The 24,153-nt window shown below is 42.6% G+C and overlaps 1 protein-coding gene across 4 annotated transcripts in view; it reads right to left on the reverse strand.

The window, feature by feature from the left end:
• The window catches only part of CTNNA1 (catenin alpha 1), a gene marked incomplete at both ends in the record, with an annotated part of 103,776 nt that overhangs the window by 2,597 nt on the left and 77,026 nt on the right, over positions 1-24,153 (reverse strand). For 2 of the 4 annotated variants that reach the window (XM_082006227.1, XM_082006225.1), the window contains 7 exons: positions 256-390; positions 6,748-6,853; positions 7,624-7,805; positions 9,343-9,453; positions 12,276-12,427; positions 13,535-13,735; positions 19,248-19,404. In XM_082006227.1, the coding sequence (XP_081862353.1) occupies positions 256-390; positions 6,748-6,853; positions 7,624-7,805; positions 9,343-9,453; positions 12,276-12,427; positions 13,535-13,735; positions 19,248-19,404 (1,044 nt within the window). Of the gene's footprint in view, positions 1-251; positions 391-6,747; positions 6,854-7,623; positions 7,806-9,342; positions 9,454-12,275; positions 12,428-13,534; positions 13,736-19,247; positions 19,405-24,153 lie in introns of all 4 variants that reach the window. The other 2 variants (XM_082006226.1, XM_082006228.1) reach the window with 2 other exon arrangements.

Genomic DNA, 24,153 nt, shown 5'->3' on the forward strand with positions numbered 1-24,153 from the left:
ACAAACACAATTGAGTAGGGAAAAGTGAAGTCTGTATTTGTATTTTCCCCCCTTTTAAACAGTAAGTGTTTCCTCCAAAAACGACAAGGCAGTGCAGGCAGCATTATAAACTTTGCACACATTAAAACTTTGACTGAATGCTCCAAAATCTCTTATCTATATTCTATATTGTTTAGCATAAAAGCTTAGATTGGAGTAATTGTTACTCCTGGAAGAAAAACTGCATGAACCAGACATGTCATAGCTCCTACGTACCCCAGACACAACCAGCTCCCCTCCGAGGTTTTGAACTTCAGCCTTGACTTTGCTACAGATATTCAGCTGATGGCAATAGAGTGCGATGCGCTGCAGGTAGGCGAGGAGGTCCTGCTTGCACGCAGAATCGGGGCACTGGAAAAAACAAAGGTCAAGTTTTACTTTGCAGTCACGAAAACTAGAACAGAAAGCATTTCTTGTCGCCAGACAACTCCATTCTGAAATAGCAAACGTGCTCCAGAGATTGTTCCACTTTCTGCTGAGCTTTGGTTTTCAAAAGACAACTGAGCAATCCACGGGCATCACTAAATACATATAAAAACCCTGAAGCAATAAATATGGGCTATCAGAACAGCGGGGCAGCCGCTGGACAAAATCGCTGGGATCCTTTCAGCTGCACGGCTGCCCTTGATCTCCCTGTGAGGAGGAGGAGGAGGAGGAGGGCTACCTAAGCTTTCCAGAGCAGGTCTGTTAACTACAAAAGGTCCTTCCTGTACACTGTACAGGACACCGCAGCAATGATTTGACATCCAAAACTTCAAGTTGCAACTAGCAGATGTTACCAAATCAGCCTCAATTTCCAATCTTAAGTATTTTAAGCTAGGAAATGATAAACCAAACAGTTACTCGATTATATCCAGCAAAGCAGACATTTTCCTGACTTCTGCTCCCGTTTCTTAGCAGTGTGCAAACTAGATTCCTCACCAGGCATGAAATACAATTTTTGAAGTGCTTGCTGAAGCACTCATCTGTAAGATAAAAGTAACTTTTTTAGCTTTGCAATGCAAAGACTACGTAGGTATCGGTGACTGCAGTGCAGTTCAGAAAGCCCTTTTCTCGGACGGAAACGAAGGGCCACCCCTTGCTTTGCAGAGCCGAGCCGCGAGATGATTAATGAGCCAGTCTCACGCTGGGTTTCAAAACAAGAGAAGCCCTGCTGAGGGGCAGCCACAGTCCAAAACGGGATCTGCAAGCGTAAGACAAAAACGCTATGGGAAGCCTTTTACTACCCACGCGAGTCCTGCAGTATCTCTAACAAACAGCAGTGAGCATGCTGGCCAGCATCGCTTCTCCAAAGAATAACGGGCCATCTCAGATCTGCTGGCACGGTCTGACTGTATGAAGACTAGCGAATAAAGCAGCTGGCACGCACTGAACTCCACAAACCCTTTGCCCACCCGATTTTCATGCTGCTGATGAATAAACCCAAGGGCATGCGTGCCATGGTCCCGTAGGCTCTGACCTCCAGACATCACTGGCAGTGCTGTAAGAAGTGCCCAAGGCGACAGATTTTAAACCAGTCTGGATATATTCATGATGGCAGAAGCTATTGCGATAGGGATGCTGGGGATAGTTACGGTCCGATAGGTCACGTGCTGGTGTCGGCAGGTGAGGACACCATGCACATTTCTGACCAAAGCAGGAAGTTTAGAGTTAGGTGTTATGTGCTGTCACAGAACACCTTGGGTTTCAAGGCTCACGTGCTCTACGTTGCATTGTGTCAAACGCGCTGTTGCTTAAACCCTGATTTGAACCCCAGAGCAAGCATGGCTCATTGTACTGTGCTGCAAGCTCTGGTGCTATTTCCTCCTCTGAAATGGCCACTTTGCGCATCATCTTCTCATCGTCGCACCACGCACTCACAGGTCTCCCGGACAAAGCCAGTAACAGGCTCACAATGATTCTTAGTGTCCTGCTCTAAGGCAGGCAGCACTGGACCCAGCATTACTTCACCCCTAGCACCGTACCAGCAGATCAGGAATTCAACTGGCATTCACCAGGGACAGGACTAAAGGCAGACCCTGCAATGATCTCCATCCTTTCTAGATGGCTGCACCCCATCCAGAAACTCTTTAAGGCTCCAGCATCCAGGGTCTTGGCACACAATCCCTGATCACTGAATGCAGGCCTTCCAGCACCCCATACGCACACGCACTCACATATAAAACCCAAATGCTCTTCGCTGGCCCCACAGCTTAGCTTGACTCGACGCAAGCAGGGCACACCACCCTCCAGGCGGTGCGTTAGCTGCAGGTCTGCCCGGCCAGCCGCTTGTCCTGGAGAACCCCCGGCACCAGCTGCCTCTAGACAAGCACCAAAAACTCCCCAGAAACCACAAGTGGCCGCAGTGATTTACCAGTGTTAGATGTGACAAGAAGAGTCTTGCTCTATGCAGCACCTGCTTCCCACCGACAGCCCCTGCTGAGATTCAGAGAGCTGCAGAGTCTGTGAGAGCTCTCCTCCACACACCCGTTTGCAGCAAAATCCCATTTCAGCTACTACCCTCGCCCCGGACAGCGGACTGCCAAATGAAGATTCCTAATGGACATGGTATGCTTGGAAAAATAACCTTCCATGTGCCACCAACTTACTACTTAAAGCTTCTCTGAAGCTCAGGTTTACTGCTTATGGCCACACAGCCTCTCCTGTGCTTTCAGAGCAAGGTAAAAATCCCCTCTTGGGTGTCAGCAGTAGGGTCTGAGCCCCAATTCTCATTGCAAACCTTCTCTCCTTAGCTACAAGATGGAAGCAGGAATCAAAGTTTCCCTACGTAGAAAAGGCACAAAAGGAGGCTGCACCAGAACAGATCATCGTGTTGCACAAGCAGTGGTGTGCAAACAGGGTGTCACATTCACATTCCCACATCAGTAACTGATCTGCCATAACAGCCATTTAACTCCAAAAGGAAGGTGAGTGTAGCTAATAAATACATTTGTTTTCTTCCAGGGCCAGAACAAGGGGGGGGTTTAAGCCGATACGGTATTTCAGCACAGCAGAAATAAAACAGCTGTACTGTACATCGCATACCGAGACGCCTCTGTATGGCAGGCTGCGGAGCTGTGATCTAAGGCAGCACACACACACACCACACTGCAACGGGATTTTTGGCAAGCTGGGACAAGCACGGCAGGCTGTGTAGCACAGGCTACAGAGATCCGGATGGCTTTACGGGCGTCTGACCCGATGTGTCCATAAACTAACGGCCATCACCTTCTTAGTCCCAAGGAAGGTAATGAAACACCCAAAGTATCTGCAACTCTTAGTAGGCATGTTGCTCCCGTCAGTGAAGTGAAAACCATGAATAACGAAGCAGCAAAGCTTGCGGGTTAATTTTTTAAGCTAATCAATATTAGACAGCAGTACGAGATGCTTTAGAGAAAGTCCACAAATAGCGTCGGCCAAAGAGCTAATGAAAAGCTGAAATTATCATTTTGGAAAATGCTCTCCATCTCCCAAACAGCTCATCTAACAAAGCAAAGGAGCAGCACAACGGCAGATTGAATTGAATGTTGACAAATGCACAATACAGCACGTCAGAAGGATTGCTAAACAATTCAAGGTACTTCATGGGTTGTGACTTTATGGAAACCATTTAAGGAAAGACACTCTCAAGGAAAGAGGCTGCCACATGTTTACCAATGGCTGAAGGAGACAACAAAACACCAGTGGGGGAAGCACTGGAATAGGAACCATTATTCGGTTGTATAGATCAGTATGATGTGAGTTGGAAAACCACGTCCTACACTGTGTGTGCTATTTCAACGAGCAGAACAGAGGACTCGGTTCAAAGACAGATGATGTTTGAATAGAGATGTAACACAAGATAAAAAAGAACATCAACAGAAGGCACTGCGGATGCCTGTCCTTTCCTGTGCAGGAACACTCAGATAAAAACCAAAAAACCCAAAAGGCAACAATTTCAACACTGATTAAGAAAGATGACATTATTGTATTAACCTACAACAGCCACAGACAGAAAAAAACCTGTCTGCAGAGCTAGCTTGGGAGGATTCCCACAACACTGTCACTGCAGATAGCTGTGGTGTAGACAGAAACAAATGCGTGTTGAGGGACACCCCCACCTCCCCAAACCCCCAATGAGATGCTGCCACAGACTCAGTGGTGGTTGTGGGCAAAAGCTAAGCTAGCTGCTCCATCCGGATCCATGCTGGCCAGAGCAAACGCGCACACACACTCGCTTCCTACCACCCCAACTGAGCCCAAGGAGAAGCAGAATCACCTTTTTCTCCCTTTTTGCAAAGAAAGGGGGCAGGGAAAGCCAGAAGAGCTCTCCTGTGGTGTGTGCTGATGAAGACAAGCACACAACCCCCATCCCCACAGTCTGGCAGGTGTAAGTGAGCAACCTCAGAGGCTTTTCCTCCTCCCGCTGCACATCCAGTTCAGGGGACGAACACCGCTGTGACACCAATTCACAACAAAACCGCTGGGCTCAGCACGGCTTGGTTAGAGGAGCTGAAAGCAGGCATTTAGGGGAAGCAGCTACCGCGGCAGGACAGGCACGCGGAGCGCGTGCCAGCCAGGACAGCCTGTGCCCGCAGCACAGCCCTGGACCGGCCTCCGCAGCGTATGGACCAGTCTCGACAGCAAGAGCCTGCTGGAGTGTTCTACTGGGAAGCGGGGCAATCCCTACACTTGCCCCCAGCTCCTTTCAATTTAATGATCAGACACTGATACAACCTCCCACCACTATCAAAGAGAAAAAGCAACAGAATTTTTCTTTCGCTTTGTAAGTCTTTCAACACTGAAAAAAAATAATAATACGGAGAATCATTGTCTTGCTGCAAATTGTTTTCATCTGTGTTGTGCTTATAATGTTTTCATATCCCCCCCATTCAAAACAAGCAGACTGCTGCTTTGAGTGAAAGATGGAACACCTTTGGGAAAATCTGCCAGCTGATGGCTAGACACTTTTCAAGAGACGTGAAAAACCTTGGATAATAGCTTTTATGGTTTCAAAGGAAATGTGCTGTAAAACTGCCTGACGGCAGGAGTTAGGAGTTCCTGACACACTAACACGAGGGGTCATGATTCACCCGGTGTCACATGGTGAACAGGACATAAAACCCCATCCATTTGTTAAAAACCCGTATTAGGCATAGGAAGGCATTAGTGCTCCGCTGAAACGGTTGCATTGTACGTCCTCTGTAACTGTCAGATACTTCTACATTAACAGATCACTACAAGTTTCTGAAGAGTATGTAAGCATATCTAATGAAATATGCAAGCTGGAAGTATTAGTAGAGTATGCAGTCGGGGAAAAAAAAGCTATATTCTTGTCAGAGTGACTAACTCTACGGTCCTGCTCATTTATCTTCAAACACGTGCTTAATCTTTTACATTTTTAAGGACCCTACTGTTACTAAAAGGAGCCGTTTAGTTTCCTTCTGTGTTTTGAAATGGATCAGTGCAGAAAACCCTATACCAAGTTTGCATAAAACACGTGAATTAAAAAAAAAAGGCATTGTAAACCTTCAGCCTGAGATCCCCCGAGATCTATAACACAAACTGCTCCTTGCTTCATTTACCTACGGCAGCAAGGTTCCTGATTCTTCCAGAAATATGGCTGTCAAAATGCTATAGCATTTAAAAAAAAACAATTTTCAACTTTATCTCCCCATTGAACATTTCTCACTGCATCATTAATAAATTAGGGTGAAGACCACACCCTCTGGACGCAACATTTAAAGAGAGAGCTGCATTACAAAGATTTACTTCCAAAGTGACCCGGTTTTATTTGAAACTTGGATTACAGATCTACATTCAGAGGCCTGAAAAGCAAGTGGCAGCTGTACAAAAATAAAGTTTAGTCTGTGATCTCAGCCTTAACTTACCTGCATTTCAGGGTCTCTCTTGAAGGCAGAATATTATTACTAATGCTGATGTTTCTCTGCAATTTGGGTGTGGACTGAGACCAAAGGCACTTCTGCTTGGCCCAACCCAGTTTCTGAAGCAGCTCAGGACAGGCAGACGCATTGCATAAAACCCCGAGCTGGCCATACCCGTTCAGTCCTATAAGGATTCCTTTCAAATACTTTTGTACATACAGCACAACAACATGCACAACAGCCTGGGACAGCGTAGCAGATACCTGGGTCACTACGTGCCTTGCTCAAAGTCTTCATCAATTCTGACTAGACAATGAAAAAAAATTCTAGAGAGTTTTTGACGATCTCACTGTTCAGTCTATGAGGCATCTGAAGATTCTCAATATTAAAAAGTTGCCTCAAAAATAATATTAAAGGTTGTGCAATAGGCCACATGCAATAATTACGGTGTTGCCTACGCAGTCTCGCCATTGCTTTGGAAAGTATTGGGCATATTCTGAGCATGACAGAAGTGACATGAATTCAGTTTCAGTCCTGTTCAGTTACAGAAACTGGCCTAGATACTATGTGACATGAAGCAGTGTTGGCATATTGCTACCTTAAAATGGTAGGTGCTTGATTTAAGCCAAGGAGCTGCTAGTGTTACTGCTGGGCATGTTTAGCTGCTTACACTGCTTAGGGTGGCAGGAGAGCAGCTGGAAAGAAAAGGCTAGAATTTTCCAGCAACAAATCTGGAAAAGCAGTTAAAAAACCCCCAAAACCTCAAAACTAAACACATTTTCTTCTGTTCATCATGGCTGCAGTACTAAAAGATCTCCTATAGCTCGTTTGTGCTGGAGGCTTATGAAAATGAATTGTGACTTACGTGGTCAGCAATAGTCCGTCCCAGCTTGTCCATCCGTGACCCGGCCTCTGCAATCTTCTTGGCTGCGCTAATCACATCTGACGTATTTTTCAGTGGACCTTTACCTCTGCAAAACAGAACAGAGTCTACCTTCTAGCGCCAGAAAACCAGAAGAGTGAACTCTATATTGCTTTACTCATCCTGTTCCATGTAGTACTGGAAGCGATTCCTCACCCAAACTGCATGAATAAGGTTGCACAGAAATAGGCAGGTGTAGCCATTACAGTACCTTCATTTTCAAGGCAGTTTTCCCCTTCCAGCCCCTCCCCATACTTAGATTAAATCTAGGAATAAAAACATCTTAAATTTTACTGTCTTAAGCAACCAAATGATGATAAGAGGTAACATTTTAGAAGACGGATTTGCAATTTTCATGGAATGCAACATCAAGTTTAAAAAAATAAGTGTTGTATAAAATCTGGTAAATGAATTTCAAAAGGCATCAAAACCTCTATCTTTCTTTTGCAAATAACTGTACTAGGAACGATTTCTGCAGTATAGCAATATCAAGAAGACCATAGAATTTAATGTGGTAAGGAACTAAGCAAATACATATATATATATTCCTTGGGACAAAAATCACCCCTAAGAAAGTCAGAAAGACAGACAGGCAATAACTGCTGTGTATCTATAGATCAATTTAAACAGTTATTACCACCCAGTCACTGCATAGTAATGCATCTCCTGAGTTAACACACAGGCTTTAATAGGGTAACATTTAAAGGAAATTATAAGAAGTAAGACTCTTAAGAGTACTTGCAAAATATTTCATTGAAAGATCAGCATCCCAGCCAGTTCTGAGAGAAGGTGTTATGTGCACAAATTAAGAAGACTCACCTGGTGAAGTCTGTCATTTCCATCATAATCATACACATTTGTTTTGCCAGAACAATTATATCATTACCGCTGTCATCCCATTTTGATACTTCAGCATCCAATTTACTCTTTTCTTCCTGGAAGCTTGCGACTTGCTCAGCAATCTTAGCTTTTTGTTCTTGAGGGAGCTGAGCCATGATAGCCTAAAAGAGAGAGTTTTCTCACATTGCCTTATGCCATCGCTTGTAGAAGGCTTTTTGGAACATTTCACTAATAACCAATTTAAGTCATGTAGAAGGGGGATAAAACTTTAATAGCAATCCTCTACCTAGAGGCTTTACAGAACCATTTCCTTCCATTTTGAACCAAAGTTTATGCTCTTTCTTAAAAAAGGATGCCCAGAAAGACAAGTTGACACCTGAAACATGGACATTTGCATGATAAAATGGTTAGACACCGAACAAGTTTGCCAAGTATTACCATCCATCAAAGAAAAACTGCATGAAGAGGAGAGACTTGCCTTTTCCACAAAATTTTAAGAGTTTTAAAAGGAAGTTCCACTTGGGTATCTTTCAGTGTTGCAATGCACAGAAGAAATATTGTAAGTCTCTTTCTTGCAAAAAGCTAGATATACTATTTTGAAACACGCATCCTGAGGAAAGAGTAAGCGAAAATAAAGAGTACGTGCTTACTCTTGAATAAAATCTATTAGACTAGGTTTACAGCCTGCATGAGACTCAATGCCCTTGCCTTCATAAATACTGGGAGCATTCATGTCTCCAGGAGCAGGTGAAAACGAGACTTCAGTACAAAAAAGCATCTTGCAGCAGCCGTGCTAAAGGTATGTTAGAAATGTCTGCATTTAAATAAAAGTGCGGGGAGGGATACAGGAATAGAGAGTGCTTGTACAAGGAAGGAGAGCATAAAAAATACTCTCAGTTAGTGTAATTCCAAAGCCAATGCAGCAGAAGTTTGATAAATAAGGCCTAGCTACTCCTTGCCTGGTTTCAGGCTAGAAGATACTTCACCAAAAATCTTTTGTGGCACTTTCCCAAGAGTGTAAATTGTTATCGATCCAGAAGGGGACATGTCAAATAAAAACAATAGGTAAGGCCTGTTTTTTCTTCAATGCACTGATTTTAAGTTTTCACCTATTAATGATTATTTATTGCCTACCAATGCTTTCATTTTTAACAGTCAGAGGAAATGCGGTTAGTTTAAATGATTTCATTTCTGAGCTCCTCTCAACATTGTCTTGATTAAATGCTCTGTGGCCAAACACACACCAACATGTGCGTGAGAAGAAATTTTGTAAAAAATGCCTGAACTGCAGAGTTATTTATTTCTTGCCCACAAACTTAGTACTTGCGTGTTGAAAATAACGTTAGTACAATGGAATGATTTGCCCCGTATCTCCCTGCAGGAGCTCAGCTAATTAAATGGCAGTGCCTACAACGTCTGTGATGTCAAAGTATAAAGTAGCTCATTGGTATTAAAAGGATTTTCATCTTTCAGAACATCCAAAATAAGATACAGCCATTTCTGATGTCCATCAGACCATCACACGCTGCATTTCACTTAACCTCTTTTTCAGAAGAACACTGGAAGCAAAGAATGCCAGTTTTCTGATGCAACATTTTCACTGCCACCCTCAAAAAATTTAACCTGGCTTTTCAAAGCAAGTTGAACTGTTTCTTGAAGGCACAGCAGAGTTTTATAATGCTCAGATTTGTTCCTTACCCTTGCACTTTGTCCAGCAATGAGCTGATCGTCTTCGGTCTGAATACTTGTTCTGCTTCGGACATCAAAATCCTCAGTCTCAAAGTCAGAATCATCCAACTCTTCAGGAGTCTAAGGAAAGAGTAATTCAGTCAGAACCAAACAAGAGATTTCATGGCTCTAAAAATCATCAAGAATATCATTTTTCAAGCAGAGAGAATGGAAATAAGTGAAGGTAAATATAGGGACTGTATCCAGCTTGTGAACACGTGTGATTACATATGCTTGACCCCTCATGTTAAACACCATAGAGATCCCCAAAATTAGTACCTAAGTACCAGTAACTAAACATCTGAGATTTATCAGGACATTCATGCACTCAGGATTTGAAATACAGAAGAAAAGTTCTTGCAAAATGAACAGTATCTTTTGCAACTCAGTCAAACGTAAAAGCTTCACTTGAGATTCTGAAGCTAAAATTACACACAGCTCTAAGGCCTGGTTCAAAACCACAGACGTCGTCTTTAGCACAATTATGAATCAAAGCATCGACTAAATTAACAACAGATAAAATATATCGAAATTTATTCTTATCCCCCAGGAAAAGCTGAGAATTTTTAGCTAGTAAGGGCCAGCTTTTATGCTGTAGGCTAAACACATCTGACCTAGTTCCTGCTTGCCTAAGATGTATTTTTGCTACTGCCAGTCTATAGCTGGCAAACTTTTTATAAAGCTTATCAAGTTTAAACAGCATGTTTGTCAAAATACTACATCTTTGCCTAGAGTGGCACTTCATGACTATTTTGCAGAGCTGTATCAACAAAGAACTTCACTGATAAATGCAATAAATTGTGATTAACAGATAAGATGCAGATAAAGTCCCTGCTCTTCATATTTTTTTCCTATGATTTGAATTTTATAAACTTGTTTTCCAATACAGACATCTTGTGATACAGTTAAAATAAAGATGGAGATGCAAAATAGTTGCCAAAAAGCAAAGGTGAGTATGCTGACAATCACGACCTGGGGTATTGCAGCCACCATCTCCTCCCCATGCCTTGAAGAACAGAGTATATCCACAAAATCAGCATAAGGACATCTACTAGTAAGTAGCTGTATTAATATTTTTTAAAAAATTTAAAAAATTAAAACTATTCTGCCTCCTCTTTATAAACTGTTTATGATTCTCAAGCCCCTTTCTCTGCCCATCCACTCCAAAGCCCAAACAACTTGGGGTATACAAAGTGTAATTCTGCCTTTCAATCTGTCATCAAGAGCAAAAACTGCTCTGGGGGTGGTGAGAACTTGCCTGGGGATCAGGGAGGAAAGAGCTTTACTTCAATAACCTACAGGTACAGTAAGATTTTAGTTTTGAAAATACACTGCACGAACACAAAAATTAGCCGTTTGAGTGATTCTTTCCTTCTGGTTCCTGTAAAGCACAAGTGCCACAGGACAAAGCTTCAAGTGAATCAGCCCATTTGTCCCAGCTGAGCTTAGCAGCATCCCCTCCAAGCGTGAGTACTCCGGTCCAGTGTGAGACAACGCCCTGGAGAAGTGGTGGCCCGGCATCTCCGTTTGGATGACTCTCTTATCCTAAATACATTCTAGACCTTACAGCCCCTTGGACAAGAAACACTAACATTTTAACTTTTTTATAGGTCACCGATGTGTCACCAGTGCGCCGCCGCTAGCTACTGGCAGCTGCAATAGAGCCGTGGCACCCTGACATCAGAGACGCGGCGCAAGGGGAAACGTCAGGATTCCTGGCATCGCCAGCTTGGCTAATTACTGACGACGTGGAATTGGCAGTCATGCCTGCATGTCCTGAATAACAAGGACTTTAGCGGGGGAATCAAATTAGTTTGTCTGCATAGCAGGAAAGCATCGGTACCTTCATCTAACATTGGTTGTCTACAAATCCTGAGCTTAAGTTTAAAAAAAATGATACGGAGAGCACATATGTGGTTGTCAGCTTTTCTTCTGATTTTCCATCTGATTCTTTGCTTTAAGCAGCAAACACAGAAGTCACTATTGCAGTGGTTACTATAATCATGCATATTCTGGGGCTGTACATCCTCAATTTACTTATCACCAAAATGCATCTGCCGTGGTTACCATTCTGAAAGATTAAGACAGTTTCTCCACAAGGCATTTATGTTTGAGGCACAGGGGTAAAAGGGAAAAAGGAACAAAACCCTACACTTGTCTTCGCTGTGTCTGCCTCCTGCCCATTTTTACCACACTGGTTCAAGAAATACGCCCATAGGCCAGTCTCAACCAGAACTTTCTTTTCTGCACCACTTCAATCAACTGCAGGAGCCCTTCTGCATCTTCCCTGCACACCTCCTACCAGTCTAACGCTGCCTGACCTACCAGAAATTAGGACTCCCAAGTCACGCTCACTGCACCTGAAACACGCAAGCACAGGAGAGAAAAAGCCACTATGAACTGGTCCCTGTTTACTGAGGTTAGCTAATTAACGAATTACATGCTCTAGGAACTACAGGCTGAACTCATCTAAACCTGTTTTTGACTAACTAGCATTAATTCTCAACATTTACTTAATAAAGAGCCATCAGGTTTTATTCCTAAGCTCTCAAACCATCAAAAAGCATCTGTAGTTATGAATCCACTTGCTGTTGTTAAATCAAAGGTCACTGATTTTCACACATTAACAAGCAAGGCATTAACATGGTATTACAAAAGATGCGTGAAGGGTATTTAGCATCACAACTCTGGCTATCATTGATGTTCCGATCTGTTTAATGAGTTTGAATCAAAAAGTACTTCTGAAGTACTCCACTGAGTGATTAGCAGTTTTTAAGACTCAGAATGTTAATATGAGATAAAAATCTTACGCTGTCTGCTCTCAATAAAACTGATGCAGGGCAGTTCAATAGAGGTGGAGGAAAGTGAGCGGAAAAACAGAAAGCTGCTTAAGTCACGCTCACCCGGATCATCAGTACAGCTTTCCTGATATCTCGTATTCCATCGTACACCAGTCGCGAAGCATCGATAAATTCGTTTTCATCCATTGGCTGAGCAGGGTCCGAACTCAGCGCTTCCACAGCAGCCTCTACTTGCTCAGTAAATCGTGGCATAACTGAACAAAGAACACAAAATAATGATGGTCAGTCCCACCCCAATGCCATTTTCTGCTACACACTCATGTAAAAGATGTGTGTGTGCTTCATTGTTAACTATCACTGGAAACTCTGCAGTGGCTCCACTTAAATTTGAAACATTTATTACAGAAGGACACCAGTACTGTAGCTCGAGTCTTATGCCCACTTCAATTTGTTTACTCTTCTGCTATTTTTTTTTTTTTTTCCCCTTAGACAGTAAAAAGTTTATCATACCCTTCTAGTGGACAAGGAGAAACCACCTGGGGAAGCAGCTAGAAATTATGGGATAAAATATTTAGCATTTGTTGAATATTCCCTATAGACATACATAATTTTTTGGGGAAAAAGCCCAGTATCATCACCACAAAGCTCAAGTTTAACAAGGCATTGGACAAGGGCAGGTTGCACTGCTGTACTTCAGTGACTCACTGCACCCTAGGAAGAACATCACAGAACCATTCACAGTCTGTTCGTTTCTTCAGTGTCACCCTTGATTCTTCAAAGTCGTAATTAAAGCAAAACCAACTAATAGTTGGCACAGCACTCATTGAAGCAACCAGAATCACTCCTTCCCCAGCGTGGATCTTACCAGCTACTTCATAGGAAACATCCCAATTTATTGTTTGGGGGTGGGGGATTACAACTTACGTTTCTTTAACTGCTGTAAAGATATTTTACAAAATTTACCCTAAATTATTCCCCAAAATTTATGCTACTGGGCTGATGCAGCATAAATCTTCTTTCTGGATCCTGACCACTTGCAGAGCCTGGTACAATACTGCAAGGTGACCAGCATAACTTTCAAGCCCTGACTCATCATTTGGGACTCATTCCCTGGTGTTTTAGCTTTCTACAGCTCAATCAATGACAGCAAGCACATTCAGGGAGATCTCATGCACTGCTGAATTTTAAGCCAGTCAACACAGCAAAATTACATTTCTCACTTTGCAACAGCTCTGCAAATAACTCCCACTAATTTTCATTATAGCATGTAAATGAAGAATTTAATAGATTTCACGGGTCCATTAATATCTGGTCGCCCGTGTGCTTGTAAGCAGTATGAATTGGTAGTAACAAACTCTTACCTGTGTTGGACAGTAACTTTGTCGCTTCCAACACCTTCTCGGTGTAGACTCCAGGTTCATAGTTATCCATTTCAGAAGTGACAACATGAATGACTCTAGCAGCACGTCCTCGAATTGCACCAGCTGTGCGGTCTAAACCATCAACATCTTTTTCTTGGAGAGCAATGACACATTTGTTTACATCTTCTAAAATATGATTCTCTGGTGGTAAAAGAAGGAGGATTTAGATGGTAGTATCTTCTTTTCTGTTGCAGTCATCAGCATTGCAGTTTCTCAGTTTGCGACCTGCTCTATAAAAGCTCCAGCGAGATGCTGTAAAGCATTAATTTTCAAGCTTGCTATGACCAGCAAACAGCTGCCCTTCCAAACCAGGTGTCAAAAAAAACCATCAGTCCATTCACCTACTGGCATCCACAATTCTTGTTCCCGTTGGTGCTTGATTATACCAACAGAAAAGCTGAGTTCGGCTGAATTCTCCTCTAATGTGTTTTTTCCCATATTCCTCCCCTGGACTGCCAAAGACCTTATTCCAAATATTTGCAAGCCACTCCCCCATCATTCCACGTGTGTGGGGCGATGAGGCACCCTCCCCAAAGCCACACCTAAGCCACTCAACGCTCTAATAGACTGGGGCACGCGTTGCATGTTTCTAGCTTCCTACACAGGGTTTTCCTACACTCACACACATACCATCAGAGAATATTAAATGGCTAGTCCTCCATTCAAATTTAAGACACATAACATGCAGTGATTTATGCAGAAAGCGTTCCAGTGACAGAGTACTCACTGCCTCTTAAGAAAACAGAAAATAAAGCCAAGACCTCTGTTCGTAATTTACTTTTGGAAGACACATTTTCTTTTTTATACAGAGATATTTTCCTGCATTTATCAAGTCCAGAAGGCCCAAAATGAGTAAAAACATCTAGGAGACTTCTGAAGATGCCTAAAGAGGCTGGGATGCTCATTTGGGGAAAGGTACCCCAAAAAGGTCTTCCAAAATCTGTTAGAGACCTCTTTAGTATATCTGTAGCAATGCTTTGACACTGCCATCCAACATCAGCATTTGGGCTGCTTGGTAAGAAACCAACTTGGAAACGTTTCTGCTCTGTCACATAAAACAGTTTCCAGCATTACTTACCATTGATTTAATCATGCTACACTGCCAATCCGTGCCACTGAAGTGGCTTTTATTCCCTACACAGGTAGTAAAAGAGCCATTTTGCAAGAGTTTGTAGAGACGAGAAGCATGTACAGTTGACTGATAGAGGATTTGTATAAACTGGCTGAAAGGAGTGCTGCTGGAAGCATTACGCTTAATTTACATAAAATTAACAGAGCCAGGTGCAATATTGCGAGACTTCTGTAAGCAACCTGGACAAAAAACACACTTGTGAAATACCTCTGAAGCAATTCAGCCTGAAGAAGTTCAGCTGAGGGCAGAACGTGGCCCTAAGAGAGAGAAGCGCGGGTTCATTAGTGATTTGACAAGTCAGTGAGCAGGCAGCCAAGGTACAAGAGCTGCAGCAAGGAGCACACGGAGTTTCGGTATTTAAAGCAAGAGACAGACATCCCTGCAAGTTGCAACAGTAAAAAGAAAAAGCATCGGCATCAGGCCAAAACACAGACTGTTTATTGCTTCAATTCCTTAAGGAATAAATTAAGCCACAGACCATTTAAAAGCCTCTTTGGATTATATGAACTTTAGTAAAAGGCACGGACAAAATGAGGATGAATATTTAAATGCCTGCTGATCAGTTAATGTCTTTTGCAGATGCAAAGTTGCCAGAAAGATGCTTCTATGGAAAGATAATCCCGCATGGGGCGGTCTGCAAGGAGCCCCAGGGAAGTCGGGACCGTCAGGTGCATCCACTCTGGTTATACTCTCCCATCGGGTGATACCAAATCAGATTTGACACTGTCCTGTGTGCTTGTCTATACACGCACTGCTACCTGTCCTACAGGCATGTGGACCGGATAAGCATCCGGCACAAAATGCCATCTGCTGAGGCCGGGGTGGCAGAGCCCAAGAAATGCCGACGCACGGGTTCACCACCAGTACCTTGGGGGACGTGGTAACGCCATCCTGCATCAGCGCTAACAGCCCTCCTGCTGCTGAGCAAGAGAAAAATTTCACGGCGACAGAATATAACATAGAATGTAACACGGGCAACGGCAAAGGGATCTTGTCCTTTTTCCCTGTAGGGACAAAATGGTGTGGTTTGGCAACAGGGTAAGAGGAAGGACAACATTTTGCCAATAAAAATTATTTTTAGAGCAAACAAGGAAATACGAAAAACTGTGAAAATCTAACAGAATTAAAAGTCCTCCACAACTGTCAACCCTAAATCCACCCCCACCAAAAACCTTCCACTTCCCCATTAAAGGGCTTAAGAAATCCTATTCCAAACATCTCAAGAAGTCTGCGGGGGAGTCTGGGGGCTACAGGAGATCAAGACCTAAGAGCAGCAGTCAGGAGATAAAGCCACAGATGCATAAATGGAACTTTGCTTCTCTGCTGTGTCCCCTGTGGAAGATCTTGGAACAATTTCCACGCTAGACCCTCTCTTGACAAGCGACACTGAAGGAACCAGGTCCAGCAGCAGTGTCAGTAGGCATGGTTATGGAACAAATACTTGAGTGTTCATACACTCGTAAATACAGTGTTCATCTTGTAATGAAGAGGACAATCATTGGACCCAGGCAACATTCATCTGGAGGCTCTTGAGATGAAATAGCTCCGCTGTGATAGGCAGTCTCTTGCATAAACCTCTGTCAACAGCAGAGGAACAGATGGCAGCAAATGGAATGATTTTTTTAGAGGGTTTCAAAGGAGATCCAGGTAATTTCAGAACATTGAATATTACAATTACCTGGTGCTATCAGCAACTGCTCTAGAGAACAGAGATAGCGGGCACACAAACACACCCCAAGTGCTTAGGGAAGGCACTGACAAGAGGGATAAGAATTACAGAAGAGCTTTGAAAAGAGGAATAATGACACAGGCAAAGACTCTGAAGTCAAGAAAGAGATGACTGACTAAGCGTACAACAGACATTTGTACATTTACAAACAGCATGAAGAAAGTGAGTAGGGGAAAAAACCAAACCTCTTTGCCATCTTCTACTACAACTAGGTGCATCAAATGAAGCAAATAGGCGACACTGCAAAACGAGGAGGTTCTTCACACAGAACACAGTTAGGCTATGAATTTTTCACAGGATGATGCAGATGCCAGGGGTTTTTAATGGTCAAAAGAGCAACTAACACATGCTTAAATGAGAAAAATCTGTCGAGGACTGTTCAGTAGGTAGCACCTCTGATGCTGGAGCTCCCTGAACTGCAAATCATTCACGGTTGGGAGCGTATAGGAAAGACCTTCATTCTACAGGACTCCTCTGTTATTAATCTCCCATGCCCCAACAATTAGCCACTGCCAAACCGTCGTCCTAACTCAACAGGGCCTTTCTTGTGCTATGCCCTTCATAAAATGTTGTAAACCTGCAAGCTTATCTGCAACACTGTGCATTTAAGTATCCTTATTCTTGTATGATATTCTGCTATTAATTAGTCATCTAAACCAACATCTCTTTCATCATCAAGCCTTTACTTGTGCAGAATTACTACAATTCCGTAGCATAAGCTGAACAATGAAGCATACGCTTCATGATGGACAGGACAACACATCATAGGAATGTGCTATTACACACACACACACACACAGACCCACAAGGACACTTTTTAATTCTGCTTACATCTGCTTAATAACTGATAAAACCCTACTATGTACAAACATTCTAATAACCCCAAACGGAACCTGGTATGAATCATACCAATCATGATTTTATCCAAAGAGATGTTTAGACTTTTAGCAGAAGAGTTGAACTTGTGGCATTTATATGGAAAACATTTCTGAAAGTTCAATCAAATAATATTTAAAGCCATATTTATTGCTTTAATATTTTTCTAACATCTCTTTGATAATGCAGCACATACAAATAATTGCTGAATGCACTTGAGTATCTGAAGTACTCTCAAACCACAGCATTTCCATGGCATCATTTTGGGTGGCAAGCACACACTCGAAGTGAACTCTCTCGAGTCAGCCTGCCACCGCCCCAGAAAAGAATCGTTCTCTGCTCATTGCCAAACCCTTTAAACTCTTCAGAGCACCTCAGCAGTGGGCCAACACCATAACCCATCCCCTCAAAAGCAGAGTACCCATCTCCTCGAATGACCTATACAAGGATGGCGACCACTCAGTTCTAGTGGCTTGACCAATTTTGAGCCACACTGTTAAGTGAAACACAGTAAGGCAGCTTTATACAGACTGCACTTTCACAGACTAACTGTTCTTTCTCCTTAAAATGCTTTGTACACTTGTGGGCAAACTCCAAGTGGAGCTACGAACTTCAGCACACAATTCTCTCTAAATATATTTCCCCAGAAATAGGCTCCTCACAGCTGTGCAATTTCAACTACTGCTGCGATGACGAGCATGCAGACAGATACAAAGAACTAGGACATCCAACTGCCTAATAAGTTTATGCTAACTCATTGCAAAGAAGATTTTTATTCAGAACCCAGGGAACGACAATACACATGTATGATAATACAGGTGACTCACCGTAGAAACATTACTTGAGGTTTGTTTTGTTTTTTTTTCTTTTTTTTTCAATATTTAAAAAAAAAAAAAAAAGTCTTTTAATTCAGCCCTGCAAGTTTTTGGCTACGTTTCCTAGGTATGCTCACCTGGCACTTCTGATGCCACTCACCTTCCTGTGAAATCTCTCTTTACAACCAGTGTTTTTAGATCACTCGAGATGCCCAAGCCTGTTTGCAACCAGGAAAATTAGACCCTCAGTTTGCAGTGGTAGTTTGTGAAGGCTATTGCAGACACAATTCACGTAGTTATATCACCACGTTCTCTGACTAGAGCAGAATTAGAGGATGTGGAAATAAAAATGCCCCCTTTATTTCTAGGTCACAGTAGCTAATAGTGGGTCTTTATCAATGATGCTGATAAAACAGATTATCTTGGCAAGCACTTTGTCAAATGGAATTGTTAATCTATTATAGTTATCTAATCTTTTTTAAAAACTTCACTAAAGCTGACATGGTTAAAAATATTCACAGAACATTTTCTATAGGAACAACTTAATTTTAATTAACTTGTACAAGCATGGTTTGCTATTTATTTTTTTTTACATAAGAAGAGTCTAAAGTGAATTGAGGGATCATCTTTCTTGCTTGTTAGTAACTTGAACATAAACATATTCTATTTCCCCCAATGTTACCGGTGAGGTTTGTCTACAGTAGCTAGATGGTAATTCATCAGTAGTTCAGCTAGCAATTCAAAATCTTGAGACATAAAGTGTCTTTCGCTATGTTTAAGTCACTCTACCGACATGTAGAGTCGGTAGATACATGTTTATGCATGCACATTGCTGTAAGTGCAATGACAGGTTTCTAGAGTACCTGCTGAACTAACTATCGCTGTTTTCAAGCTATAAAAATACCTCTTCTCCTTGTGCCAAGATCTCCTGCTCTATTTTCATGCCCACTTGGAAGAAGATGACACTTGCCAGGTGAAGTGTACCAACACCATCCGTTCCAAAAACCCAAGAAGACTCCAGAACACATGTAGAAACCACTCATTTCCAGGAATAAACTCAGTTACAAGAACGATTATATCCAAGATTGAACCTCTGATTACCTGATACAGCCAGGAAGTCATCAATGGAAGTGATGTCATCAACAGCATCCGTCAGCACGCGGACTTGCTTCTCCCACTGCTCTTTGAAGAGATCCATGTTTTCTTGAGCCAGCTTGCTTTGGGGTTTAGCAGCCAGAGCCAGTGCAGCATTAATGACCTGTAAAACACCTCTGGATTTTTAAAACATACTCTTAATGGAACAATTAGTTTCCATATGTTTATCCAATGAACTCAACAGCAAACAAAGCAAGTTGAATAAGTTTTAAGGAACTTGTCGTTTAAACACAAAAGTGTTTATTCTGGTGCTCTCACATCCAACTCATACCTGCTTCCACATTTATTATGGTTAGTTATTACATGCAAGAACATTGGGCAAGTATTCACACGAGCTAGCTTCACCTTTCTTTAACAGCTCACATCAGAAAGGTGTTGCTTTCTGAGTGCAGGTTGCGCTGTTAAGTATTTTAGACAGGATGACATTTAGTACACTGGAGGCTGCATTTCCTAAACGACTTGCCAGAACCTGAGAAAAAAGGTCAAAAAAGGTTTAAGCTTACACAGTCTGAAGTAGAAACAATATGCAAATACAAAATTAAAGATAAATTTTGTATTTATCTTCTTTTCCTTAAAGTTTTACTCTGTACCTTGTCGGTAATTGTTATAGTACCTTAAGACTTCTGTTGTGGCTGTGGAAAAGCCAGATTAGCCAGTGAACAAGAGGAGAGGATACTCTCTGATGCTCCTCCTGAACACCCCCCCAACAATCTTCTTCAAACCCTAAGACTGTAAAATTACAGATCCTTGTTTCTAAGCAGAGCAAGTGCTACACATACTGCTGCAACAGTAACAAAGTTTATGCCATGCCAACTAATTGGTCAGCTAAATGACTAAAAAAGCCTCTTCGGGTGCGAGAAGAAAGCAATCTCAAAAGCCTGCTCCTGTTCTTGGCGCAGAATGACCTGGAAACAATGCCAGGTGTGAGAAACCATCCGCAGCCAGATCGACACGACAATCCTAACCTTGTTTTCAAGCATCTGAGAGTTACAGATAATGAACTTGTAAGTTTAATGTGTAATTCTTCTTCTCTACTTTAGGACTGTATTAATTTCACAAAGTTGCCGAACAAAACATGCAAGCACCAGATGTTCCTGGTTTTCCAAAATCTACTTTCCCTACCTGCTTCATTTAAGTGTCACAAAGCATTTTAAAAAATATGTAATTCACTAAACATGGAAATGATGGTGACGTCAAAGATATCAGGATGGCACTGAACGAATTGGGCAGAAGGAGGCTGATTCACCCAAGGGATGCTAGAAATTAGCACTGACTGAGGAAAACCCACAGAAAAGCTATCCACTGCTCTCTTTGCTACCATCCTGCCTCTGGAGACGGAGGCTGCAAGTCTGGGTGACAAATCAAACCAGCTCGATGGGTTTGGTAACGCAGACAAGTAAGAGACACAATTTGGCATGAGCGGCAATCCGCTCAGGAGGCTTGCGGGGATGAAACACGCCTTTGAACCCCGGCAATGATGACAGTGCCTTCACGGAGAACGTGGGGTCCTCTGCTGCTTCCCCTTTCCTCAAACCAGCCGCTGAAGTCACACTTTCTGGGGAGGCAGCTGTGGTCACCAGGATGTCCCTTCAGAGACAGACCTGCTGCCAGCCATGGCCCACGCTGCTCTGCGACCCTCACTCATGCTGCCCGTTAAGATCATGGTTCTCAAGTCCTGAAAGCCCTGAAAAAAGCCTTGCAACATCCAAGAAATCGATGTTTAAAAAATTAAAATAAAAAACCAGAGGTTTTAGAAAGGGAAACCTGTCCTCTGCTCAAGAACCCTGCTTCTTAAGTCTAGCCACTGCCATTTCTCACCCCAGTCTGATTGATGTAATGAATTATCCACCTATTAGTCAAAATCTAGATATCCAAAGTTTTATGAAGATGAATCCAAACAACAAGTATCCTGGAAACAAAAAGGGTAAACCAGACAACACCCCAAAAATCTGCTCTCAGCTTTCATCCTGCTAGCAACTGTGACTACTGAGATGGAGAAGATGGCGATAGCAAGGGTCAGGACATCTCCTGCTCTCTTCCAGCTACCTTGGCTAGTATCAGATATGAAAACACCCTTTAAGCACTGAGACAGGTACAGGTCAGCATCAATGCCAAAGGAACATATGGCCTGTGTACCTGCGTGATGTCGTCTGGACAGCAGCAGCTGTCTGAACAATTAATCTTTGTCAACAGCACGCGTCCAACCCCAGATGCCCACGTTAAGCAACGCTTCACACGTAATGGAAGAGCTGTCATAGATCAAGGGCTCTGCAAGCGCTCAAACTCAAACAGGGCGACATCACCAAATCCAAACACAGGAGGCACAAGCTGCACCATCGTCCTCCAAACAGGGAGCTTGTCCAACTGAAAAAAAGGAATTTTTTTTGCACATTACAACAGCAAAAATGCATGGCCAAGGGAGCTGTATTTTAAAAAAACGGCCAAGCAAAACTAGTATGTAAGATCTCCCTTACAAGCAGACGCGTCTTGCGTTTGGAAAGCAGCCAGCAGTGCTAGAGATGAGGACAACCTGGTGGGGAAATCGAAAGCTATCAAGTGTCACTGTGGAACTAAAGACAAGTGCTCAGGAAGAAATTCAAGACAGATGCAGCTCAACAATCCTTTCTTGTAGCACATATCCTATCTCCCTGTGCAAAGCGGTTCCAACATTCTGTTTTAGCAGCCATGATAAAACCCTTCACTCTATGTACAGCTCAGCATTTATGCGGGCAAGTTATCCTGGACATGACTCACATGTCTGCTTGGGTAATGTCCCAGGGACTATGACAAAACCCTGCAAACAGTGTATTTAAGTAAATATGCTCTTACAGGATGCCTGGTATCCAGTACAGAATGACTGATTTTCCAACAGATGCATAGATAGACATGGGAAAAAGACAGGGATGCTGGATCTTAAATAGTCTGCGCATGTAGCAGGACTACGATTCCTTTATGCTCTAAAAATGAACACTTGGAGGGGAGGGACTGATTAAAGTACACTATTACTTCTCCAAAAAACATGAAACATCGGGCAATTAATTTAAAATGAGTAACTCTTACAGGAAGGAGATATATATATATAGAGTGTTCCAAAAAATAAGAACATGGCCAGACTACCTGAAATGTAGCCACTTCCATGTAAAACATTTGGCAATTTCAGGGAAATATTCTGTATTTCAGAGCTTTTCAAAATGCTGCCAGAGCACTGTGATCACAATGACTCACTGAACTCGTACAAAGAAAAGAATCAAACAGGGACGTTTTGAGACTATCCAGAAGGAAATGAAGCATGGCAAGAAAACACACTATTTTTATCAGTGCTTTGTTTCATGTAGCAATTGCAATGTTCAAGTCAGCCTAACGCTCAGTAACGTGGTTCCGGCAAGTTACTCTGAGTCGCTCTCCTCCGCCTCGCAGCTTCCCATGGCACCAGCCGGGACTTGGCAACGCACATCCCGAGATCAGGGAGGCCTGGGATTCAAAAGATGTGCAGTTGATGTCTCAATCTGTACCTCAACTCCTCTTCTCATGTCTTTTATGGGAAGAAGCTGGTTTTTAAAAAGGTATTTGTTTTCCCTATTTAAACCTATTATACCTTTGCAGGGCAGGACTCTCCAACGTTCCCTGAAGAGTGACTTCTGCCTGGGTTACAAGACTGTAGCTACTTTGCCCAGAAGCTCTCTTAAGAAGCACAGCTATTCCAGGACAGAAAACACCTTAACCTTAGATACACTTGTGGGTAAATTAAAGCTACTAGGTCACAAAGAATTAATTTTTTTACGCTTAATTTAAGATGGCTTCTGGCCTCACCTTTATAGCACCCCATCTGGAAGACTGATAGGGGCTAGAAGAAAACTCTTATAGACTGTGCTCCTACAAAGAACAGCTTTGAACACTTGGCTGGCATGGCCAAAGGAAGAAACATCACTTGGGAGAAGAAAACTACCACCTATTTATTTTGCATTGCATTCCCTACCTGTTGCGCATACCATGTCTGTAAGCCACATAACTCTCCATTTTAATGGCTATAAACACTTTTTATTTTTTGCCTCAGTCTTTTTGATAGGGACTTTTTGCTCTTTACAGGAGACTGTTCTTTCTGCAGCTGGTTTAACTTTCCCCTTTCCTGTAGTAAAGATACTACTGTGCCACAACAAGGAGGAGTTTTCCAGTTTCAAAAGCTCCAAAACACATACTCAGTCCTCTCCCCTCTCCTCACTACACACCTTTTCTTTACAACCAAAATATCTGCTGTTCTTAAGTAACTCACTTTTTTTTTTGTTTTAAAACAAATGTTCCTTCATTTACCAGCTTTCTTGTGGCATTTGGGTAATGAGTTGGAAAGTAGCTCCATGACCTTCAAACCCAGAATACTTTGCATTTGTAAAACAAGTTAATAAAATAAGCATCTACCACTCATCAGCTATCATCTCAAGGGCAGAGGAAAAAGGGACACACACAAGCTGTGATGTGAAAAATCAGGTTTATTCTGGAGTGGATGAAAAGGGAGCTCCTCAAGCAGATAGCACGATCAGGTTTGCTTTGGGAAGTAGATCCAAGAGCAAGCAAGGGCAAAAGCAGTAATCTCAGCTTTGCCTTTTGGAGCAACCTCAGTGCAAGGCTGAGTGAAGAAACCTCTTATTCAACCTGCCAAAACTGGTAATTGCACCACACAGTGCCCCTCATTTGCTCTATTTTACTGCTGCCTCACAGAGCACTTCTGTGATATGGAGCACTAGTAGTAAGGTAGAAGCAAAAACACGATTCTCAGATCATAGCTTTCCAAACTGTCAACAAATGGATTCATGACCTTCCCACCAAAGCTGCCTTACCAGCTGAGCCCAGCCAGGAC

This window comes from Phaethon aethereus (assembly GCF_964289735.1).
Source record: "Phaethon aethereus genome assembly, chromosome: 14".
Lineage (NCBI taxonomy): Eukaryota > Metazoa > Chordata > Aves > Phaethontiformes > Phaethontidae > Phaethon > Phaethon aethereus.